Below are 24,343 nucleotides of genomic sequence, written 5' to 3'. Positions count from 1 at the left end.
TCTTTGTTGCCGCGTCACTCTTCTCGTCCCACTGTTCCTTCCTGTTAAGTGAACTAACCACTGTTTACTGCTGCAGTCCATCCACCTTCCTCTTTGTAGCTTTCGCCGTCTACGCCGCTGCCGCCACCTCCACAAACTCTTGACTTTATATGATTTGGGGTGTTGAACTTGGCCGTTTTAGTTACACCTCTTGCAACTTTCACACCGCAAATCATGTATGTGGCTGTTGTAGCCGCTGGAGTTTTGATGCTGAAATATTTCCGAATCGCCGACAATTTCTCTCCTGAGGCACGCTCTGGTCTGCCCTCCCATTCCCCCTCCCCCACCACCTCAACATGAAAAAGCTGCCCTGCCATTGGTTCAAAGCATTCAAGGGCCAATTCAGGCTCGGCATGCAGTGAACACGTCATTTATCAGTGAGCGAGACACAAAATGCTGCGTTCAAAGTCCTATTTTAGCGTTGGAAATAATGGCACCGGCATGTTACTTGTTAGTACTCGCCGATGCCGATACCACTGTTTTAATGCAGTATATATATATTTATTTGTTTATACATATACAGTATATATATATATATAAATAAATAAATAAATAAATATGCGACACACAAACTTCCGCTGGGGCAGCCCCCACCTGAGAGCACACACAGATAGCCCACTCACCTGTGTGCCGCGGTCTTGGGTTGATGTGTGACCATGGACGAAAAACGAAATCACTTACTGATTTTTTTGTATAAATAAAAGCGCTTTGTGGCGCGCTTCTGGAGGTCATATGGACTTAATAGTACCGGTAGTTGGTAAACAAATTGTGGACTTGGTGACAAACTCATCTCTTTGCAGCAGTGAGCGGGGAATATTGTTCCTCACATAAGTCCGGAGATACGAAGTATATTTCATCTCACACCGTCACAGTCGTCATGCCGATTTTGCATACAGGCCTCATCGACATTTGCTGCCAAATTGTAGCAGTTTGCATTTTTTCTTTTCTTTTTAGGGGACCGCCTAACCGAGCTGTGCTGACTGGTCATTTTTTTTCTAGCTCCCTCTGAGCGGTCATGTGACTGTCACATGACTAACAGCTTACTATTAATTTTAAACGGTCATAGTAATGCTAGTTGTTATAGTATTACTAATTTGAAAACACAACTACAAATGTTGTGTTATGTTTAATATCATAATAGATCATATGCTGCAGTTTTTTTTTAAATGACTGTAATAAAAGTGACATCGTTGCCGTTTTTGGACACCAAAGAAATCGTATTATCGTAATACCGCCCAACCCTATTTATTATAAATTAAGAAATTCAATATATGAATATCCCAATTTTGTTTTTGTTTTTTGTTTTTTTGACACGACGACCCTTTTTACAAAATCAGACGTATGTCGCGGAGATTAGTTTTGAGTAAATAACAAAAATAATTTGTTTGGACAAAAATTTAAATTATGTGATTTCTCCAAAAAAGAACACCCCTTAAGGTCTCTATTTTCATTTACCAGCAGTACAAAAGTTTAAATTTTGGTCAAAAGTTTATAAGAAATAAGTGATTTTGTAGACGTCGTAACTAGGGTGTGTTTTTAGCTGCAAACTCTTAATTAATTCTACTGATAATATAAATGTGGTATTGAAAGTTTTCTGCATGATCAAGGCTGTTTTTATTATTCATTTTTCTTTTATTTGACATTTACTGTCCCCAGGGAGCACTTGGAGAATTTCCAGAAAAGGAGATCCAGCTGCAACAGATGGAGATGCAGGGTCAGAGCGTTTTAAAAAGGACTTCAGAGGACGGAAGAGTCCACATTGTTGGCGATATAAAGCGTCTTCAAGGTTCATGGTTGGCGTTGTATACTATGAGTCTCAACATTCACAGGTAAAACAAGACGAACATACCAGAAAACAAATGTACCATATTCAGCAATGCACATCACAGTTTGTGTCTGGTTCTCCCAAAGAGCACCAGAGGTTGTTGCTCAGTGCTCATTTTGTTCCTGACCCACAAGCGGTTCGGAAATCGCAGCCAATTACATGATGTTTCAATTAGTATGTGGTGAAAAATATTGGTTTTATTCCATTTCTAAACATTTAAACGTCACAAAGTGAAAAAATAATCCAAAAGAAGTTAAAAGTCAGTGTTCCATAATATTCACATTTAACTCATTTACTCCCAGCCATTTTCACTGAAGCAACCCCCTTTTACTGGCTTTTGACTGATTTTGCAAGGTCCATAGAATATTCAGTTCTATTGCTATAAAAACATGGCTCTATAACACTGCTTTTCAGACAGAATCTTTAGGGCTGGGCGATATATCAATATAAAAATTATATCAATATATTTATAACGGGATATGTCCGTCCGTCCGTCTTCAATTCCGCTTATCCGGGGTCGGTTGCGGGGGCAGCAGCTTTAGCAGGGAAGCCCAGACTTCCCTCTCCCCAGCCACTTCACCCAGCTCCTCCGACGGGATCCCAAGGCGTTCACAGGCCAGCCGAGAGACGTAGTCTCTCCAGCGTGTCCTGGTTAACGGGATATGGAATTAGACTATTTCGTCAATATCAATAAATAGTTCATACTTGCGCTCTGATCATTGCTCTGCTGCGCTTTTGCTGTGCTCCGTCAGAGTCTCGTTGTTTACATTTTATTATTTAAAGGACTGAGCATTTTCATGAACCAGGTGAAAAACCACGTTTATTATTTATTCATTTGATTTAGCCACTATTCACTGAAATATCCGGTTTCAATAATATAACTACTTGTGACATGTTAGATTTGGCTTTGACTGATAATGTTCTTGCAGGGAAAATATATATACAAACCCAATTCCCAAAAAGTTGGGAGACTATACAAATTGTCAATAAAAACTGAATGCAATTATGTGGAAGTGCCAAATTTTAATATTTTATTCAGAATAGAACATGGAGAACAGGTCAAAAGTTTAAACTGAGAAAATGTATCATTTTAAGGGAAAACTATGTTGATTTTAAATTCAACAAATCTCCAAAATGTTGGGACAAGGCCATTTTCTCGACTGTGAGGCATTCCCTCTTCTTCTTACAACTTATGGCTACAAAAAATGGAACCTACCAAAAGAAACATTAGAGTCTCTTCTTTCATCAGGAAAATAAGTATATTTGTATCTGTTTCCGTTTTGCAGCAATTAGCATTATATTATAACTAAGTTTCAGCATTTTTTACAAACCTGTTGAAATCACTGGGGAAAAGAGCTTGTTGCAACATGGCCCTAGTTGCTCTCTTATACTCTGCTGCCACCTGATGGCAGTTTTTTGTAATAACCATACCATTGCTTTAAGCAACCTCTTAGTGTCAGAAAATGTATCAAAGTTTTCTGTATGCTGTAGCATAAAATAAAAACATAAAAAATGTATACTGTATTTTCACGACCATAAGGTATTATAAGGCGCAGTCACAGTTACGGGTGATATTTCTGTGTTTAACACACACAAAAGGCGCACCGCACTATTGGACGCAGGCACGGTTAAAGATACGCTAGTTCAAAACATGGTAGCATGCTATTATGCTAAAACATATGCTAGTGCTAGTGCATGTTTTTAACTCTTTCACTGCCACTGACGTTAAAAGACGTCAAGTAAAAACCTACGGAGGGCTGCCAATGACGTTAAATGACGTCATCCAATTTATTATTATTATTTTTTTGAAACGGGTAGAGGGAACCCTTCCGCATCTGTGGTGAAAGTTTCCAGCAAGTCTTTTGTGCCTAATGACTATTTTTGGCCCCTAAGGGCAGCGATGACTCTCTTTTGACAAGATTGGGTAGGCGTCAGCAGAAGACGTGAGGCGGGGCTAGAGTGTTGAGCATTGGCTGAAGAAGCCATAATGGCGACCGGTTTGCAAGCAGCTCACGGTCGAGTCGTTTTTTTCAAAGACGAAAAGCATCGACCAACGCTATAAAGAGCACATTGATGACGACGATGATCATCATCGATGATGATGATGTTGACGGCGAAGTTGGAAGCGTTGACGCGGCGGCTATGACGACGTCATAAAAGGTTCACGGGCGAGCGATGCCAACACCGGAAAACGCGGCGCACAACCGAGCACGCTCAGCGCGACGTTCAATCGGACGACGAAGAGTGCCCTGAGTCCAATGCATATTCATCGGAGGAGTGTGTACAGTCTGCTACTTGCTATTCCCCGGAAAAAAAGGCAGTTTGCACGCGAAACGCACCAAGCGAAAGTGAAACTAATCTGTTGTGCGAGTCCTGCTGCGTCTCCTTGCACGCAGGGGAGCGTTATAAAAAGAAAAACTGTATTTGAAACATCCACATAATTGTAAGTAGTACCACAGTTGCACACATTTCTAAATAGTTAGCGAAATTGTTTTGTCAAATTGTTACACTGTTGAATGGAAATAAACGTATTTTGCAAACTAAAAACACTTTTTCATTGTTGGTGAAAGCGTTTTACAGAAGTAAAGCACTTTAGGTGTTTGTGGCATCATTCATGGACAAAAAGAAGTGTACAATTCACTAGAGTGCATGAAATAACATCGTTTCACAAAAAGCTTGTTTTCTCCGCTTTTTGTTTCAAAACAGAATTTCGGTGAAAGTAACCATTTTCTATTGTTGATTACTGAAGAACGGAATAATAGAAATAAGAAATAGAAACAAACTTTTTTTTTTCTGATGAAAGATGAGTTCAAGCTTTCATTTGGTAGTATGTGTGTTTCCATAGTCCAAACAGAACATTTTCTGTGGACCTTGAAAGATCAGTCAAAATGCTTAAATCGGCTGGCACTGGGGACAACCCGTTTCTGAAAACGTCTGGCAGTGAAAGAGTTAAAAAGGTAGCGAGTGGAACTAAACTGAGTTTACGATGTATTGTAAACAGTAAGTTCAGTTGTACTTGAAGTAAATAACAAAGTACTCGCATTGCTTTTGATCAATCCTATTCCACAAATCAGTCATAATCCTCATGATCTTCTGTATCAGAAACAAACAACTGGGCAAGTTCTCCATCAAACACGCCAGGCTCCGTCTCATTGTCAGAGTCAGTCTCGTTGTCGTGTCCTCGGAAATGATGCCGGCTTTTGCGTTCGCCCAAGCATTCACGATCCATTGACAAATCGTGGCATAACTCGCATGGTGCTGCCTCCCAGACTTGGTAAAGCTGTGTTCGCCAGCCTCCTGGAATGATAGCAAGCTCCGCCTTCATTTGCCGATCTTTATTTTTAACAGCGGCTGAAAGATGTGCGCGCATTTGGTCACAGAGATAAGGAAGGAAAAACGTGATGCGTGGGAAAAAACAATCTGGTGTCTTTAGCATGTGGTGTGTTCTGTTTAGCTACACTCTGTAGACTTGCACTACTTCAAAGTGACTTTTGCAATGTCTGCTCTGTAAGTGCACTTTGTTCAATAAAGAATTTTAAAAAAATAAAAGGAAAAAAAGGAAACCATACACTACTGTATGTAGTAGTTTAGCCGGACACCCCCTTTGCATTTGGTATGTTCCAACTCCCTCACTGCCTGCGAGAGTAGACCGTTCACTTTTGGAGGGAGCTGTCAATCAAACAATTAACTTGTAAGTGGCTCGTTAAGCTCTAAAACAAGCAAAAAAGAAGACACATGCTCACTGAACATGTATGCTTTGCCATGGCATAAGTTTGAACACAAGTCACGACAGGCAGAGTAAACACTCGTGCGGGAGGGAGGGCTTTGGGGGAGAGGAGTGGCTAGAGAACTCGCCACCAAGTTGACTCTTCCGTGCTCTCATGTCTGTCCTCAGTCAGGTCCGCCTTTCTTGTATATTGTATAAGCAATGTGTCGCGTCCTCCCACACAGTCAGTCAGATTTTGGACCTTAGTCCACACACAAGGCGTACCCCACTATTAGGCGCATTGTCGATTTTTGAGAAATTTTAAGACTTTAAAGTGCGCCTTATAGTCGTGAAAATACGGTAAATACGTTTTGGGGAGTGCAGGATAAAGTATTAAAAAACATATTTATACGTTTTGGGGTTTGAATGAGTTAAGGACTAAACTTGTGAATATTGCAATTGTGAGTTAAGAATGTTGCCTTTTTTTTTCGTCCTAGGCTTTTAAACGGCTCCATAGACGAGACACAATCAACCTTGACAGAGATCAATGTCGAGGAGGTGGACAATGGATGCAGTGGTCCTTCTGAATGTCAACTCATACTGCCTACTATACAGGATGAACAAAAACTATCAGGAAAAGACATGGGCGGCCAGAGCTCCCATGCTAGAGATGTAGATGATTTGTCTGCTAGGACTGTTCTCAGTCAAGCAGGTCAGCAGCCTCTTGCCAAAGACTTTCAAGGGGATACAAATCTTCTCACTCATGTGTCTGGTGTAGGTGACAGTCGTACCTTGAACACAGTTAGCAGAGGATCACATTTGGGTATCAATGAAGAAGAGGGCTCAATTAACCAAGAAGAAGGATCTATGATGATGGAGAGCCTGAGGCAAGGAAGAGGAGCTTTCATGCTTTTCAGGCATGATCCAGCCGAGTGGCAAGCCAGCACATCAACTGAAGGCGCAATGGTATGTTATAAATATTGTCAATCAAACACTATATGTATTTAATATATAAACACAAGAAGTGCAACGATTATTCAACAACTAATTGTTTAAAGATCACTAATTTACCCCCCCACACACACACACTCATACATTTTTATTGATATTTAACACAATTGATATTTAACACAACTGTCCTCAGACAAAAATCCAAACTCATCCAAATAATATCCACCAGAGCTTAAACAACGCAAACCAACATGTGCATTTTTCACTAATAATGACAGTTGTTTTTATTGTTGTCTTCCGCGACATAACATTTTTGAGTTGATTTTGATATTTACAGATGGATACAGGCCAATATGAGTCCAAGAGGAGAGAGTTTGAGGCCTGGCTGTGCAGAGAGACTGAACTGCTTTCAGGGATCCTTAGCACCAAGAGAGCAACACTCAACGGCAAAGAACTCAAGATGCAACAGGACACACTAAGCGTGAGTTACCAGTAGTGTGGTGCAACGGATTGTCATTGATCTGTGATCCGTACGGCTCAGGCCCCCTGGTTTGGATCGCACACGATCCACGGATTGGTTGGTGAAAAAACAAACAAACTGCAATTTCCCACGAAAGCAACATGATCAGTCCACATTCACTATAATAGCAGCAAAGGAAGTTGAAAACCCTTGTAGATCATGTCAAGTCGGATGTATGGGAGCATTTTGGCAACTAGGGGTGATATGAGTCCTCAAATTAATGATGCACGATTTTTTTTTTCATTCAGACATGTCAAGGAAGCTGGAAACATACTCAGCGGAACACGCCGCCTACGCTAAGGCTAACTTCAGAATAAGTTTACCAAATAATACATTACTACATTACACTACATCTGCTGCTTGGCTTGCTTTATTTACTACTTATTCAATATTGTGGACCTAGGCTACTTTGTAATTCACGGAAGGAAGGGAATGTGCCTTAAATTGCACTGTCTTTTTCATTATTTAAAAAAAGAAAAAGATAACTAGAACTTTGTCTTCATTTATTTTCTAAAACACATTTGCCAATTAAAAAAACATTCAACTCAAAATGTCAAACATAGCCCTTTAGACTTTAGGAATACAACTTTAAGCTATTGATTATGGAAGACCAAAAATGCCAAAATTTAAATAAATAAATAAATAATTTATATCCGTTTTTATTTCCACTTGTATTTATTTATTATTTATTTTGGCATTTTTGGCCCTCCATAATTAATACCTTATTTTATACATGCACCGTGTATAGATTAAGAATGTATTTGCCTCATATTGCACTTAACATATAAAACACATATTGCATGTGTCTCTGAATTCTAAAAAGCCATATCAGATGTTTTGAGTTTATTATTTTTTTTTCATTTAGAGTAAAAGTGTTTTTCTAAATAAATGAAGACGTTCTACTGATCTTGTTTGTTTTGTTTTTACTGATCCGAAAAACGATTTGATCCGTGACTCGAATCCGTGATCCGATCCGAATTGTGACTTTTGATCCATTGTTGTCACCGTCATGACATAACGCTCCTGTCCTGTTTGTGGGGGCGCTAATCCCCTAAATGGCGTTAAAGTAGCGAAGAACTGGTGTCTCGACATTATTTGCGAAGAACAGTCGGCAAATTTCCACTGTCACTCACATTCTGAATATCTTGATATAATGTTGATAACATATCTGACAATATATCGTGAAGATCGTGTATCGTGATATCGTTATCGTGGGCAACATATCGTCACAGTATCAAATTGTGAGTTACCGGTATCGTCCCACCCCTAGTGGAGACGTTGGTTGTCTTTATTTACCATTGTCCTCAAATGACTACCTATGTCCCTACACTGAGCCAGTGTAGTCGCAAACCGGTGTCTGTACCAGATGTAATCGGGTTGCCAGATTGTATCGGGGTCGCCTACCGAAGATGTTACGCTACAGGATTGGCTGGAAATTATCTGGCTGACATCAAAACAGTGGAAAGAAAATATTGAAAATGTCATTTAAATAACAAAATGTATGGACTGAAATTGTAAAAGCGTAAATAAAGCTAAGAATATGAAAGCAGGATACTTGAAAGGTCTCATAGTATGAAAATGCACTTTAGTGGAGTTTACTGTCAATAATATACATCCCTGGCCTGTCTACAATCCAACCAGGTATGAAAAAAGTCCGTCCGTAACTTCTTTAGCTTTCTCCTCCTATCTAAAATTGTGTGCGTCAAACGGGCAGATTAAACTACCGTGACTTGGTGATGTCAAAAAGACACGGAAGTGCACTCAAGTGCTGGAGCCTATCCCAGATGGCTTCAGGGAGTAGGTGGGGTATACCCTAAACCGTTGCTTCCTTTGTCCGAGTCTTTGAGAACACAGTGGATACATTTTATTTTTGAAGGACATGTACCGACAGCATTTCTCAAAGGACTGTACTGTTTTGTTAGTGAAAGCCTGTTCAGAGCTAGATTTGCAACTCATTTAAACATAATGGATTGGTCCCAACGGTGTGACACGACTGCAAAGGTGAAAGATGTAAGTTTAACATTTTATTTTGATTAAGTCTTCCTTCCTATCCTTTCAATTAGAGATGTGCCATATCACACCTTCTACCATATTACCGGCGTATTTTTAGTGACTATAGTGGGACCTGCATTTGTCGTGTGGAGGTTGTTTGGTAAAAAGAGGTCAGATGTGATAAAGCAGACGGTGGTTGGATAATACTGAAAAGGTTGCGTATTGTTTTGCAAAGATATAATTCGCGGTGGTTATTTTGCCGTGACTGGCAACTCGCCACCTACAGCCCTGCTCACCAATATTGGCACCCATAAAGTTAAAGTACATAATGTGGAATATCTTCTGAAAAAATTAATCAAGTAAATCCTTTTATTTTTTTACATCGAACTTGTGTTTTATCCTAAAGACCAAATGATAAAAAAAAAAGTTTCAAACAATAAACAATGAGTGGAAAAAATAGAAATCTTGAAATGTGCTCTGTCCTTGGAATTCCCTGTTCTAAATTGTCTGTGCCCAATTGACATGAATGATGACTTTGATGTTTTTAAAAGCCACCTGTTATCCCCTTTTCTTTTGTCAAAATCATGAAAACTAAGGAGTTGTCTTATTATTCACAAACACAAGACCTCCAAAGGGTGTAGAGCAATCTCCAAAGATTTTGGTAACCCTGTTTCATAAAAGGTCCCGATGATATAAAATTGGTACATTTCCATTGATTTCTGAAGATATTGTTGAGATCATGCAAAAAATTAAGGGGTGCCAATAACAGTGAGCAGGACTGTAGTTGACGTGACTTTGTGATGGTAACCGTCCACTAAGTGGTCTCAACGAGACGGTTTGCGCGTTACGACCGCTGAATGGCCTAAATGTGCACATTTGTCTTATGTATAACCACTTGTAAATGTCTACAAGCATTCACTGCAAATCAGAGACATTCACTGCAAAATAACGCTCACAGGAGAGTTGCTAGTTCCGGCAAAATAACCACTGCAAACTAACGCTACAACATCGTCTCTGTAATAACGTGATGCTACTTTTTCTTACGGTAAAACGTTATGCCACTTTCCACATATTAAAATAATTCTTAAATGTGTAAAAGACAAATTGGTCTGGCTCAAATTGTTACGGTTGTACTGTTCCTGCTCGCCATGGTAGAGTCGTTTACATTCACATGGCTAGCGGAGCAGAAATCACAGCCCCTTCGAGAGAGAGAAGGGTATGGCCTAGGCGTGGCCTGGTGCAGCTATTTACATAAAAGGGACACACCCCTAAAACTGGCTGTTTTGAACAGAGCATTTTTTGGCTGATTAAGGGACAGCAAAAATATTAGATCTTAAGTCAGTTTTGACGAATACATGTCACAGACATGTCTTTCACACAGTTGAGAACTATTTTAATATGTTGAAAATATATATTCTTGTGGAATATATATATATATATATATATATATATATATATATATATATATATATATATATATATATATATATATATATATATATATATGAGACCTTTAAGATTGAAGAAATAATAAAATAGATTGATGACGTCAGTACATCAGCTAATGAAATGTGTAAGTCAGATGTGTTCACTTTGTTTTTTTAGGGTGGTTTTCCAGCAAATTCGACATGTTGAATCGGCGTCGGGGGCATTTGATTACTTTGATTGGCTGTTAGCTAGCGAATCAACGCATGGATCAAGAAAAGCAAGTGACAACGCAGATAAACAGTACTCAACTCAACTCAACTGTTTTTTCAGGACAGCACACATGAATATTAAAGTCCCCCATAAAGATGACATGATCATATTTCAGCATGATTTCGGAAAGAAGATTTGCAAAGTCGTGTAAAAAGTCCTTATTGTATTTTGGAGGTCGGTAAATGACATAGCACAGCACAGTGACAGTTTGGCCGACTTCAAAGACCACCGGTGGCTTTAAAGCTGTGATCGATGTGGTAAATAGACATCGTTTACATTTAAATTATTTTTAATTTTTTAATTTTTTTTTATTAAATAGCCGCCGTTCCTCCACCTCGGCCCGACGTCCGTGGAGCGTCCGCAAGTAATCACGGCCAGGCGGTAGTAATTCAATCATAGTAGTGGACTCACCAGCGACAGTCCAGGTCTCCGCCAGGCAGAGGAAATCCAAGTTGTTGGAAAGGAATAACTCCCTCAAAATAAACGTTTTGTTTTTCAATGACCATGCATTAAACAGCGCGATCCTTGTGGGAGCAGCAGGGATGCATGGCCCTTCCATCCGGCGGTCTCGAGGAAGCTCCTACAGAAGCTGGAGGTCAGCATCCAAAACGCGGAGGGAAACACGGCCGAAGCTTTTCGGGTGAACCGACGATCGATAGCAGCCAGAAGTCAACAGGGTCCAGGATACACCACAACGGAGTACATCCATGCGTTAGGGAACGAGAAGGCCCGTTTTCGCTTCACCAGCTGGCCGCCGCCTTTACCCTGGCGCCACTGTCAACACTGGTATGAGTTGTTTACGTTTTTATATTCCGCCCCCGTAAAGAGGTTGCTGGTTGCCTCTAGGAAGAATGAATACCGCCGTCGATGGTACGGAGGGGAATTACTTCTCACGCATGCGCTGAAGGTACGTAATAGTCTGTGTCGGTGCGGTGTGTATTTACGTCATTTTTCTACGCGACGTGCCGACGTCTGGGCCAAGGGGTAGGTGTCGGTCACATTTGGCCAACGTTGGATCGGTGTATCTAGGCCTTAAAGCTACGTTCACACTGCAGGTCTTAATGCTCAATTACACTTTTTGGGTGAAATCAGATTTTTGGGAGTAAGCGTTCATATTACCATATTTTTACGACTATAAAGCGCACTTTATATTCTTAAATTCCCTTTAATTGTTTTTGTACCCGTTTCCAGACATTCAATGGATGTTTAACCCATAAATTCTTAATTTTAATTTGTTTCTGGAACTGAACACTGAGAAAGGGAACAGTCGAAAGGGAAATACCTGGTAATGAATGCTCCTCCAATGAAACCCAGTGCGATTCCGGATCCCGTATAATCCAGGCCGCCATTGCTTTTATTTGGGCAGCCCAATAATACAGTTTGATGTTAGGAAGTCCCAGCCCTCCGTGTTCTTTACCCAGAATCAAGATTTTAAGACTAATTCTTGGTCTTCTATTCTGCCAAATAAATGTTTAGATTAATTTGTCGAGAGATCTAAATGCAGACTGGGGTAGACAAATTGGGAGGTTTGGAAACACGTAGAGTAAACTTGGAAGAACATTCATTCTGATGCATTCAATCTTTCCCAGAAGAGACAGTGGAAGTATATCCTATTTACTCATACAGTCATTTATAATAACCTTCTACAGTTTGTCATAATTTGATGAAAACAACTGTGTTGTCTTAGGAGTAAGTGTTACACCCAGATATTGAAATCCCTGTTTTGATTGCCTAAAAGAAACAAGGCTGTCTAATTGTGGTGGCCAGTTCTCCACAAGCATTTTAATGCTTCTGATTTATTTGTGTTAATTTCATAATCTGATACCATACTGTACTGATAAAGACTATTAAGCAAGGCTGGCACAGAAGTGATGGGATTCTCCAAAAATAACAAAATATCATCAGCAAAAAGGCACAATTTATGACAGGCATCAGTTTCGTCTCTTATTCCCTGTATGAGTGGATTTGATCTAATTAACTCAGCAAGGCGCTCGATGCTAAAAGCAAATAATAAGGGTGAAAGTACTTCACCATGTCTGGTCCCACGTCCCAGTGGGAAAAAAATCAGAGCAGAGTCCGTTAACCCTCACCCGTGACCTGGGTTTTTTATAGAACATTTGGACCCATTTAATAAACATTATTGAAACCCATATATTGTAGCGTCTGTTGCAGAAAGTCCCAATTAACCCGATCGAACGCTTTCTCAGCGTCCAGACTTAAAAACAATGATGGGATACACCCTTTCTGCGCTATTAATTGAAGATTTAGGGCCCTTCTAACGTTATCCATTCCTTGTCTACGTGTTATGAAACCTGTTTGATCAGCTTTCACCAGTTTCCGGATATGGCACTGAATTCTATCCGCAATGATGGTGGTTAGTATTTTCATATCAACAAGTAGGAGACTGATAGGGCGATAAGATGTGCAAAGGGTTGGATCCTTATAAATAATCGCTTCAGACCATGATTGAGGAGCTTCACCTGTCGAAAATACATAATTATACAGCGGCGTCAATTACTTTTCAAAAGCTTTCTAGATTTCTCCCGGAATGCCGTCAACGCCAGGGGTTTTGTTACTTTTGAGTTTCAAAATACTTTTTTTGATCTAGTCTTGTGTAATCGGACATATTATCTGCTCCGCCTCCTCCTCAGTCAATTTATCAATATTAATTGAATTAAGGAAGTTCCTAGTTTTCTCCTTCTTATCTGGGTAGTTTTCCACCCTATGCAATTCCTGGTAATAAACGGCAAAGGCATTTGCAATATCCTTGGGCTGAAGCATCATATCGCCAGTATTTGGGCATCTGATCTTATGCACTATTCTACTCAATTGCGCTTTTCGCAACTGAAATGCCAAGAGCCAACTAGCCCTGTAACCGAATTCATAATGCTTTTGATTCAAAAATCAAAGCTGCCTTTCAGCTTTATAGGTTAATAGGTCATTTAATTTCTGTCTGTTCTCCTTTGACATGGTAAGTGTGTTATCTTTTTGCGTTGTCTGATAATCTCGCTCTAATTTACGGATTTCGTTTTCTAATGTATTATTTCAGCAAGTCTCTCTTTCTTCAATCTAGAGCAGATTGCAATAATATTGCCTCTTAAAAAAAACACTTGGCTGCCTCCCATAATATTGTTGCGGACACCGCATCATTATTGTTGATTTGAATATACTTCATTAGGCATCTGCAATTCTTGTTTAATTTTGTTTTTATTTAGGATAGATACATTGGCTCGCCAATATTTGACGTTTCTATTTGGGCTCAACTTAAGTTTCAGGCTTACTGGGGCGTGATCTGATATAGTAATTGCGTCAATATTACATTGAATATCTCTAAAGGAGTCCATCAGAGACATATTAGCGAATGGTACATTAAACACCAAACGCGGGGTGAGCAACTGAGCATTTTCTAACGGTGCAATTGCACTTTATAGTCAATGTTCAGTACTTCGCACTGGCGGGCACAGATGCGTGCGGTGCGGATGACGCGTTTGTAGGCTATTTGGAGCGGGACACGGTGTGGCGCACTTAAAATCGGCACATTCACATACATTCACCAACGTTTTAAAATAAATAAATTTCTTCACACCAGCCAATCGGCTATGGGAACGGACTGCAAAGTCACACATCGCGTCCTGTATAGATCTGTAGTCAACTGGAGATAGTGGTAAGTGTTTACTTGTTTAAAACTGTTGATAGCAATAGTGATAACATTAGCTAAAGTATTTAGTACGGCCACCAGAATGCAAGTGAAAAAGTGGTAGCGCTCGGGGGGGGGCTCTTATCAAAGAAAAAAAAGAAGGCGCTGCAAGAGAAAGAGTGGCTCACCTGTAGTGCAGTACTCGGCAGCGTTCTCTCTTTTGACATAGTTTACCAAGCGACGCCCCTCTCCTTCTCCGTTGTGCACAATGAAGCTGCCGGTACTCACAAACGCAAGGCAGACACTCACTCCCGTGTTTGGTGTTTAATTCAAAAAGGCACTTGCTTCCAGACTTTTTTTTATTAATTTTTTTGCTTGCGTCACCACAACATCCTCTTTTGGCCATATTCTTTCGGCTTAAATTGTATTGTGTGTGTGCGTGCGTGTGTGTGTGGTGGGGTATGATCATGGAGATGTTGGGGAAGGGATGGGTTATCTTTTTATTGTACTATGGATGTTTTAATTGTTCAGCACCTTGAGTTGCATTTTAATGAATGAAAGGTGCTTCATAAATAAAGTTTGATTTGATTAACAGCACTGTTCTATTTTAGCACCACAGCTCGGATGTTAACGAGGCAATTAAGCATGCAGCAACTCAACAAGGCAATTAAACACGGCAAAGTTACGTGAGCTACAAACATATAACACACATTGAACCACAAATATAGGTGATATTACTCACAAGCGTACTTATTGATTCTCAGTAACGCATGCCGAAATGGCGCTGCCGGAAGTAATGAAATGAAAGAGTGCGCGGGCTGACACCAGTATCGTGTATCCATCGCGAGTACCGATACCATGAAATGTGCCTGGTATCAGCCCGATACCTGGTATTGGTACAGCCCATCCCTAAGTTTTTACAATTTCAGTCCATACATTTTGTTATTTAAATGACGTCTTTGATAATTTCTTTCTAATGTTTGACGTCAACCATATAATTTCCAGCCAATCGTGTAGGCGACCCCGATACGATCTGGAAGCCCGATCACATCGGGTACCGACACCAGCTGACATACCCAAAGTGTGATTAGCAGGAGTTAGGGGTGTAACATATTAGTGTTCAGGGATTTCAGTTACATTTGGCAGCTCTGGGTTTTCCCAAATAAATGCTTATTTGCAGTTTTTGCATTTCAACGTGTTTGTTACAATCGCAAAATGCAAATTTTGACCCTCAAACTACATTGCGTATGAATATATACTTATGTATATTCAGTATATGAACGTGTATATGCATTAGCTATGGCATTATCTAGTATTGAAACTTGGTATGGGCGAGTACTCAAATGTAAGTACTCACACTAAAACAAAAAAGTGGTATTGGTTCATCACTACTGACAACAAAGCAACAACAAAACAAGCGACAGCTCATAATTAAAAGTTGTTAGTTGAAGCGCTCGTAGTCTTGAGTTTAGAAACCCCCTTTCATATGGTGTAAAATGGAGATTAAATAAACTGGAACAACTCTTTTTTTCTTTTTCTTTTTACATATTGCCTATTATTTTGAAAACAAGAAAGCAATGTGCCTGCTATAGTATTCCAGCACCCCTGAACTTGTTTGACTTTTTTTGATGCAGGCCCTGAGGTCAGGTCTAACATGGGGTCAGGAGCAGTTGCAGCTTTTGCTTCAGGAGAGTGGAGTTGGTAAGAGTGGATCAGATCCATTAGTGGACTCGAATCTAGAAGAACTTCGTTACCGCTGGATGTTGTACAAGTCCAAGCTAAAGGCTGCAGGTGTTGTCAAGACCAGGCTCAGTTCTAAGGTGAGTTGACTACCTCTTGAGAGCTTTCCATCCAACCTTGTGTAATATTGCCTGCATTTAAATGTGTATTTTTGGAGGGGGGTGGGGGGTGATCAATCAAAATATGCGTCACAGCTGCCAGTCATGTGGCAACTGGCGTCAATATTTACTGAGCTGTTCAACTGCCAGAAGATAAACCATGGATAAATCCAAGAAAAGAAAAGTTTCTGGAAAAAAACTGAACAAACATCACTCAAATAGCCTCACAGATGACAGCTTGCATTTTTACCTCCCCCCGATAGTTTCCGTGAAGTTTGTAAGCGCAGGCGGCGCAAATCCACTTCCCGTGCGGTAGACCACGTTTGTGTGTGATTGTGTGGATGTCTGTGTGAGGGGGGAAAAAAATGTTTGCTAAGCACGGGGTTCTTGTGGCGTCCTAGCCAATAACAGCCGTAGCAGCACCCCAGCTCAGTGAAACTGCAGCAAACAACCTGATTTGTATTATAATGTGTATTGTGCACCAGAAGGCAAAAGCACGAGCAACACTGACGCAGAAGTATAACTAGGCCTTAAGTACCTAAACATTCAGTGCCAAGGAAGTGTTTTTTAAAATATTTTTTCAATGAAAAAATAAAAATAAAGGCACAAAAAAGACAAAACAGAAGAAAAAAAAATTGAAAACCAAGTAATGTAATGTGTATTGCGCACCAGAAGGCAAAAGCACGAGCAACACTGACGCAGAAGTATAACTAGGCCTTAAGTTCCTAAACATTCAGTGCCATAGAAGTGTTTTTTTTTAAATATTTTTTCAATTAAAAAAATAAAATAAAGGCAGAAAAAAGACAAAACAGAAGAAAGAAAATTGAAAACCAAGTAAGGCAATACAAGCCAGCAGAGAGAGAAGCAATCCTTAGCACGGCATTCATCGATGTCATGTACTGTAAACATATTGAGTGAAAAATAAAGAGTACCAATAAAACTTTAATCGTAGCGAAGCAAGTCACATCAACGTGACAGTGATGAATACAGTGAAAATAATAGCCAAATGTTCAATTTTAAACAAATATGTAATAAACAGAAGGTAAAATGATGGAGAAAATGATAAAATGTTGACACCCCCCAGACTAAAACCCTACCAGCCACTCCCCCCAGCCCTAGATCAGTATATTAAATAAAGGCAAAAAAGAAGAAGAAAAAAGATCATCTTTGACTGCCAAAAACGTTAAATAACGTTTAGTAAAATCCTACGGCGGACTGCCAAAGACGTTAAAAGACGTTCACTAGGTTTTTGTGTTTTTTGGGAAACGAGTGGAGGAAAGCCTTGGCCAGCTGTGCTGAAAGTATCAAGCAGATCTAGTTCGTATAATGACTATTTTTGGCCCCTAGATGGCAGCGATGACTCTCTTTGGACAAGATTGGGTAGGCGTCAGTAGAAGACGTGAGGCGGAGCTAGAGTGTTGAGGGGAGACTGGCTGGGGAAGCACAACCGACGACCGGTTGCAAGCAGCTCACGCTTGAGCATTTTTTTCAAAGACGAAAAGTATCGACCAATGCTCAAGAGCACATTGATGACGACGATGATGATGATGGTGACTCCGAGGTTGATGCCGAAGTTGGAAGCGTTGACGTAGCGGCTATGACCTTGTCATAAAGCCTCACCGGCTAGCGATGCTAACGCTGGAAAACGCGGAGCACAACCGAGCACTTCTGCACAGGCGGACGTTCAATCGGACGACGAAGAGTACCCCGAGTCCAATGCATATTCATCGGAGGAGTGGATACAGTCTGATCACGGAGAAGACACTTGTTCTGGACTACGATGCCACCATGAATGGAGTGGATAAGATGGATCAGAACATCTACCACCCGGTATAGGAACTGAAGGACATGAAGAAGCCAGACGTAACACCACCGTAACGTCACCGTATCATGATCCTGAGAGTAGACTTGATGGCAACATGGCCAAACACACACTGCAGTATATACTTGCTATTCCCCGGAAAAAAAGGCCGGCAAGAAAGTGTAGCGTCTGCACGCGAAGGGGCAATCGTAGTGAAACTAATCTGTTGTGCAAATCCTGCTGCGTCCCCTTGCACGCAGGGGAGTGTTACAAAAAGAAAAACTGTATTTGAGACATCCACACAATTGTAAATAGTACCACGGTTGCACACATTTATAAATAGTTTGCCAAATTGTTTTGTCAAATTGTTACACTGTTGAATGTAAATAAACGTATTTTGCAATCAAAAAACACTTTTTCATTGTTGGTGGTAGTGTTTTACAGAAGTAAAGCACTGTTTAGGTGTTTGTGGCATCATTCATGGAAAAAAAAGGTGTCAAATTCACTAGAGTGCATGAAATAATATCGTTTCACAAAAAGCTTGATTGCTCCGTATTTTGTTTCAAAACAGAGCATTTGGATGAAATGAAACAAACTTTTTTTTTCTGATGAAAGATGAGAGTCCAATCTTTCATTTGGTAGTATGTGTGTTTTCATAGTCCAAACACAAAATTTTCTGTGGACCTTGAAAGATCAGTCAAAATGCTTAAATCGGCTGGCACCCACAGCATCCCTTTTCTGAAAACGTCTGGCAGTCAAAGAGTTAATAGACTTAAAGGCACTGTATTGACTATTTCTGTTTGTAATCAAACCGTTTCTGTTTGTAAACAAACAATTCAAAACGGACCACTCCCATGGTTCAACCCATACGACCCGTTCACGCCCACTGCCTCTGATCGTACTCAGCCAAGCAAGCTGCGAGAGTGAGTGACGAGGTATCTTGCAAATGGTCACATTACTGATCAGCGTGCACCGGCGATCATCATCTGTCCACCCTGAACGTCCAGCTGCAAACACAAAATTGAAACTGAAATATTTTTGGAATTAAAGAAGTGAATATTAATGCAATTTTTGATGGAAAACAGCAAAGAAACGCTACGGTTTATCAAGAATTACAAAAGCAAACTCATACGACGTCATTGCACGGCGTAGTCGCTTCCTGTTCTTCTTCTTTTAAATTTCTGGTGGATCACATCTCTATGGTGTATAATACCACCACCTACAGCAGCGGAGTCCCCTCTTAATATTTGCAAAAGAAGAACAAATGGAAACGGGCATAAGTATTTTCAGTAAATTTACTTAAAAAATGTCAAAACGATTGGATGGAAGGCCCACTAATGAGCAGCAATCCACCAGTAAACGAAATAGAAGATGCACCCAGCGCGAGAGACGAACAGTAGTATGAGGGAAGTTGGAAAAAAAACAGTGGGCATTTGGCTGGTTGGTGGTTGTTAATTTAGAGCGATGGTCAAGCCGAAAATTATTCATACCCCCAGCAAATTTGGATTTAAAGTTACTTGTATTCAACCAGCAATTTTTTCCTGAATTGGAAGTGGCACAGGTGTCTCCCAGAAGATAATAGAATGTTGTACAAGAGGCGTCACTGTGGGAAAAAAAAATATTTTTTAGCTTTTATATACATTTAAACAAAGAGTGGCATGTCCAAAATTATTCATACCCTTCTCAAAAATCAATAAAAACTTTTTTGGGGGGCTATTACAGCTGCCTGGGCCATTGCAAAACATGCATATTTTTGTCCACGCCCATTTCTTAACCACTTTGTCTGTGTGTTTTGAGATTTTGTCATGCTAAACTGTCCACTGGTGCACAACACCAAATCCCCATCTAAACATTATGTTGGCGATCAGTTGCTGTGAGGAGAGTGATATGGAGTGTTTGTCTTCATAAGTAGATTTTAGCTCTGGGAGGAAAGTCCATTACATAGTAAAAAGGTAATATTCTTTTTCCTTTGCAGAAAGTCACTGTCAAACAGGGGAAACCTGCTACTGGATCAACAGTGTTCAAGGTACCATAAAATTAATGTATATATTTCATGATAGACAGTGAATTAATGGCATGTTTTTACATGTATGGTTGTTTAATTGTACACTCTAATTTGTCAATGTGTGTGTGCGTGTGCGTGTGTGTACGGTTGCTCGTCTGTGTGTGGCAGTGCGATTGTTCAGGATGTACTCTGCCTACTGCCCGCAGACAGTTGGGATAGGCTCCATTACGCTCGTGACCCTAGTGACAAGTAGTTTTGAAAATGGATGGATGGATGTTTATTTCTCTGTGATCGGCAGTGGTGACTGGTCAATAGAGGGCGCTGGCGGGGTTAGGGGTGTTGTGTTGGACAGAAAATCAGCGACGGTAGCGTGTGTGTGTGTGTGGGGGGGGGGGGGGGGTTGTTTAGCGATTAGTATTAGCGAAGTGAAAATCAATCGGATCAAATTAAACTCTGCCTGAGAGAACTGCTGAAGACTAGGGATACTGCCTTCAGGGCACACAAAGCATCAGCACTCAGGGCATCACAAACTCCATACAATACCAAACGCCGAACCAGTTCTTTGACCACTGAGGACCCCAACAACGCTCCCAACATAAGACGCATACCACCACCCCATGACACTCCTCAAATTATCCCCATCAGATGTGAGGGAGCCCATAAAAGCAACCCCAACTGTAATGACAAGTTTGCTCTATATTATTTATTTGGTTGTAACTAACATAACTAAGAGATTTCTTTTTCAAAAATTAATTCCAGTTTAATACATTTTGTAGAAACTTTATGTGGATGTATGCCACCATTGTTTTTTTTTACATCACAACGAATTCAGTGTGTAGAATGGCGGCTGTCTCTCTGCCGTGCCTAGCAATGTGAAACACATCTATCTTCACTAGCAGCAGAGATGGCAAATCCAGGTCCAGAAAGTAAAAACTCTGCCAGAGTTTGGCTTTGGCACCTCGTGCTAGCTAGCTAGCTAGCTCCCTAGCAGGTAAACAAGTGCCTGGGGAGCTAGCTAGCTAGTACATGGGGCTAAAGCCAAACTGTGGCAGGGTTTTTTTACTTTCTGGACCTAGATTTGCCATCTCTGAGTAGCAGATTCAGAAGGAGGGCTCTCTACATCATCAGGGAGCAAACCCGTCCCATATACACTCTCCTTCATCCTCTCCTGTCATGCTGGAGGCTACATCCACAGCCACCAGGCTGAGGAACAGCTTCTTTCCAGAAGTACTTGAACAGAGCTCCGCAACCCCCTGTTGAACAATTTTACAAAGACATTGTAAATATCATGTGCGATTCAAGCAGCTTGAATTTTTATTCCTGCTGCATGAGCATCTTTGCACACATTTAAATCTTTTTTTTTTTAATCTTACTTTGTATTCCTTTTTTTCCCCACAAATCTCAGGGCTTACTGACTGAGCTAACCTGAGACCTTGGGTTTGTATTTTGTGCCATATCCTGTGGAAATGTGTTTTGGTATTGACAAAAAATTTCTTTGGATATTTAAATATTGATAAGTAGGTGTGTTGACCAATTAAAAATGTTCATCGTAATTAATCGCATGACTTCAATAGTTAACTCACGATTAATCGCAAATTTTATGTCTGTTTTAAATGTACAATAAAATAAATCATACTCTTGTTAACATAAAAGTGGAAAAAATGTTAAAATAATAGAAATATAGCTGCTTCATTAGTCATTGATACAGTAATTTCATAATGATTCATAAAATTGAGTTAAAATTAAAAAGATGTACTGTACAGTAAAAAAATAAGAAAAAGTGATATTGATTTGTGTTGAGGTCATTTTCTGCCACTAGATGGCATAATTGCATTTGTAAGAAGTGACAGCTCTGTGCATTTTTCTGTTCATATTAAGAGCTTGTGAAATTCTGCACATTTTTAAAGTTGTAAAATAATACTTGACCCCAGTCTCCACAAATATATTCATTATTAATAATTTTTTTACTGCTAAATTTTGACGTAGACGTGTCTGCTGCATTGCGACTAGAATTCCCCCACTACTGTACAGGCTTTCCAAGTAAGGGGTGGTCATTAATCATGCGTTAAAAAAAATGGTGGCGTTAAAGGAACTTAAAATTAACTCAAAATTAATGCACTAATTCTGACACCCCTATTGATAAGACACTCAACGACACAGACGACAAACCTGTGCATTCATGTACTATGTTCCATTAACACTGTTGCTGCTGCTGTTGCAGAAAACGGGGCTGCTGCAACGGGTGTGTCGACTGGCTCTTCCTCTCTGGCTCCTCTTCCTGGCTTTACTGCTGCTGGCCTTTCTCCTGCCCGTCATGGACGAAGGCAACAACTGCTCCATCTCCAATAACTTCGCCAGATCATTCAGTGTTATGCTGCGCTACTCTGGACCACCACCTACATAGCCTCAGCGCAGCAAATTCTTGTCGCAACAAACTACTCACCTACCATTTATCTTAAAGAAGAGACAACTGATAAGTTCTCCAAGCTATTATATAAGCTTTTGAATTGCCAACTCATCATGGTTTTCTGCAGATTTTGAAATTGTTGTTATGAAACATTTAATTAATGGCTATATTCTCCCATCTGCTTAAGAAGGAAAAGACATGCAGGTGTAAAGGCAGTTGAAATAACAAGCTAATTAATTTCAATAATACAGAGTAGGGATGTAACATTAATGGCAATATTGTGATATCGCGATATTAAAACTGCCACAATATCGCGTCGTCATGTCACAATATTAAAAGCAGCACATCTGTTTAAAAAAAGTCAATTTGGATTTCCATTTGTGCAGTTTGAGCACCCTCTGGTGGCTAGTTTATTTTAGTGCAGTTTAATTTTCACCAGGCATGTTTGACCCATCTAACTCCAAAAAACATTTAAAAATGTTCTATTTTAAATATTGCCATGGTCCCAAAAACTGCAACTAGCTCTTTTTGCCAGTGTTTTCAACAGGTTTGTGAATAATGATGAAACTTAGCTATGTTGTAATGCTAATTGCTGCAAAACAGATATAAATATACTTTTTTTCTTGATGAAAGAAGAGACTCTAACCTTTCTTTTGGTAGGTTCCATATTTTTATAGCAATAGAACAGAATATTCTTTGGGCCTTGCAAAATCAGCCAAAATCCAGTTAAACAGCCAGGAGCAAAGGGGGTTGCTTCAGTGAAAATGGTTGGGAGGGAATGAGTTAAAATCCACACTAATGGTCAGATGAAGGGGAACATAATATGCTTGTGAACCGGGTCAAAATGTGGAGGAACTCAATGTGAGCGTGCGTTAGGAAGTAAGTGCTCAATATTAAGTGTCATTAGAGATTGTAGGTTGTTTGTATGCATTGCTGTTATATACAAAAGCACAATATTGTGCTTTTTTATTTATTTTTTTATTTTTAGTATGAGCTAAAAAAAAATTACAATATTGTGACCTTTTTTTTATATCACCAACCTCCCCACAATATTGTGATAATTATCGTGAGCTTCATATTGTGATGGTAATGTATCGTGATGTTTGGATATTGTTACTTCCGTAATATAGAGTAGGGTCCTCGACCACTGTGACCGCAAACAAAATACTTTATTGAGTCTATTAACCTGGCAATAGCCATGATTGATAATTGTGATTCACCCAAGGGAGTTCTCCACAATATCAATCTGGGACTGATCCACTGTGAGTTGCTCTGGAAAGGCGCGGCATTCTGTACAATACTTCGAGCTGATTGGACGATGCAGCATCTTGTGCACGTTTGTTTTGACCAATCATGGCAACGGATAAAAATGTCACCTTCAGTCTCGTCTTAGGAAAAAAGGAAAAAGCACAAACATCTTAACCAAATAAAAATTCATGAAGCGCCTCTCGCTGTTCAACATTCAACAAGGAAACGGTACATTATTAATTGCAGCATCCATTCGTCTGTTAGGTCTGTTCATTTCCCCCGGCGTCGGCGCTGCTGGTTTCGTCACAGCCTGCATGTCGCGTTCTAAACAACACCTGATTGGTCCGGCCTAAAAAAGGTCGGTTGGGAACGAATCAGCGGGAGCAGTACATGATGGATTTTTGTAGTATTTGTGAACAAATACGGCGAGAATTCAGCTTGCTGGCAAGGTTATGAGTCATCAAAAAAAATAAAAAATAATATATATATATATATATATATATATATATATATATATATATATATATATATATATATATATATATATATATATATATATATATATATATATATATATATATATACATACTGTATATATAATCCCCTCAAATGGGATCATCAGTGCAGGGCTGCTACTAGTTACAACAGAAATTGTTATTGTTGTTTTTTTTAATCT

General features: G+C 39.8%; 1 protein-coding gene across 8 annotated transcripts in view; it reads left to right on the top strand.

Moving 5' to 3' along the window:
* syne3 (spectrin repeat containing, nuclear envelope family member 3) overlaps positions 1-24,143 on the top strand; it is a 148,674-nt gene extending 124,531 nt beyond the window's left edge. For 4 of the 8 annotated variants that reach the window (XM_077577705.1, XM_077572798.1, XM_077574462.1 and 1 more), the window contains 4 exons: positions 1,696-1,868; positions 6,068-6,536; positions 6,859-7,002; positions 11,249-15,996. In XM_077577705.1, coding sequence (XP_077433831.1) covers positions 1,696-1,868; positions 6,068-6,536; positions 6,859-7,002; positions 11,249-11,719 — 1,257 coding nt within the window. In that variant the 3' untranslated portion in view covers positions 11,720-15,996. The other 4 variants (XM_077575292.1, XM_077576959.1, XM_077576130.1 and 1 more) reach the window with 4 other exon arrangements.
* Positions 24,144-24,343: the final 200 nt, after the last annotated feature.

This window comes from Vanacampus margaritifer, chromosome 1, assembly GCF_051991255.1.
Source record: "Vanacampus margaritifer isolate UIUO_Vmar chromosome 1, RoL_Vmar_1.0, whole genome shotgun sequence".
In the NCBI taxonomy this organism is placed as follows: Eukaryota; Metazoa; Chordata; class Actinopteri; order Syngnathiformes; family Syngnathidae; genus Vanacampus; species Vanacampus margaritifer.
The sequence above is the reverse complement of the archived record's forward strand: the minus strand, read 5'-3'. Positions and strand labels throughout refer to the sequence as shown.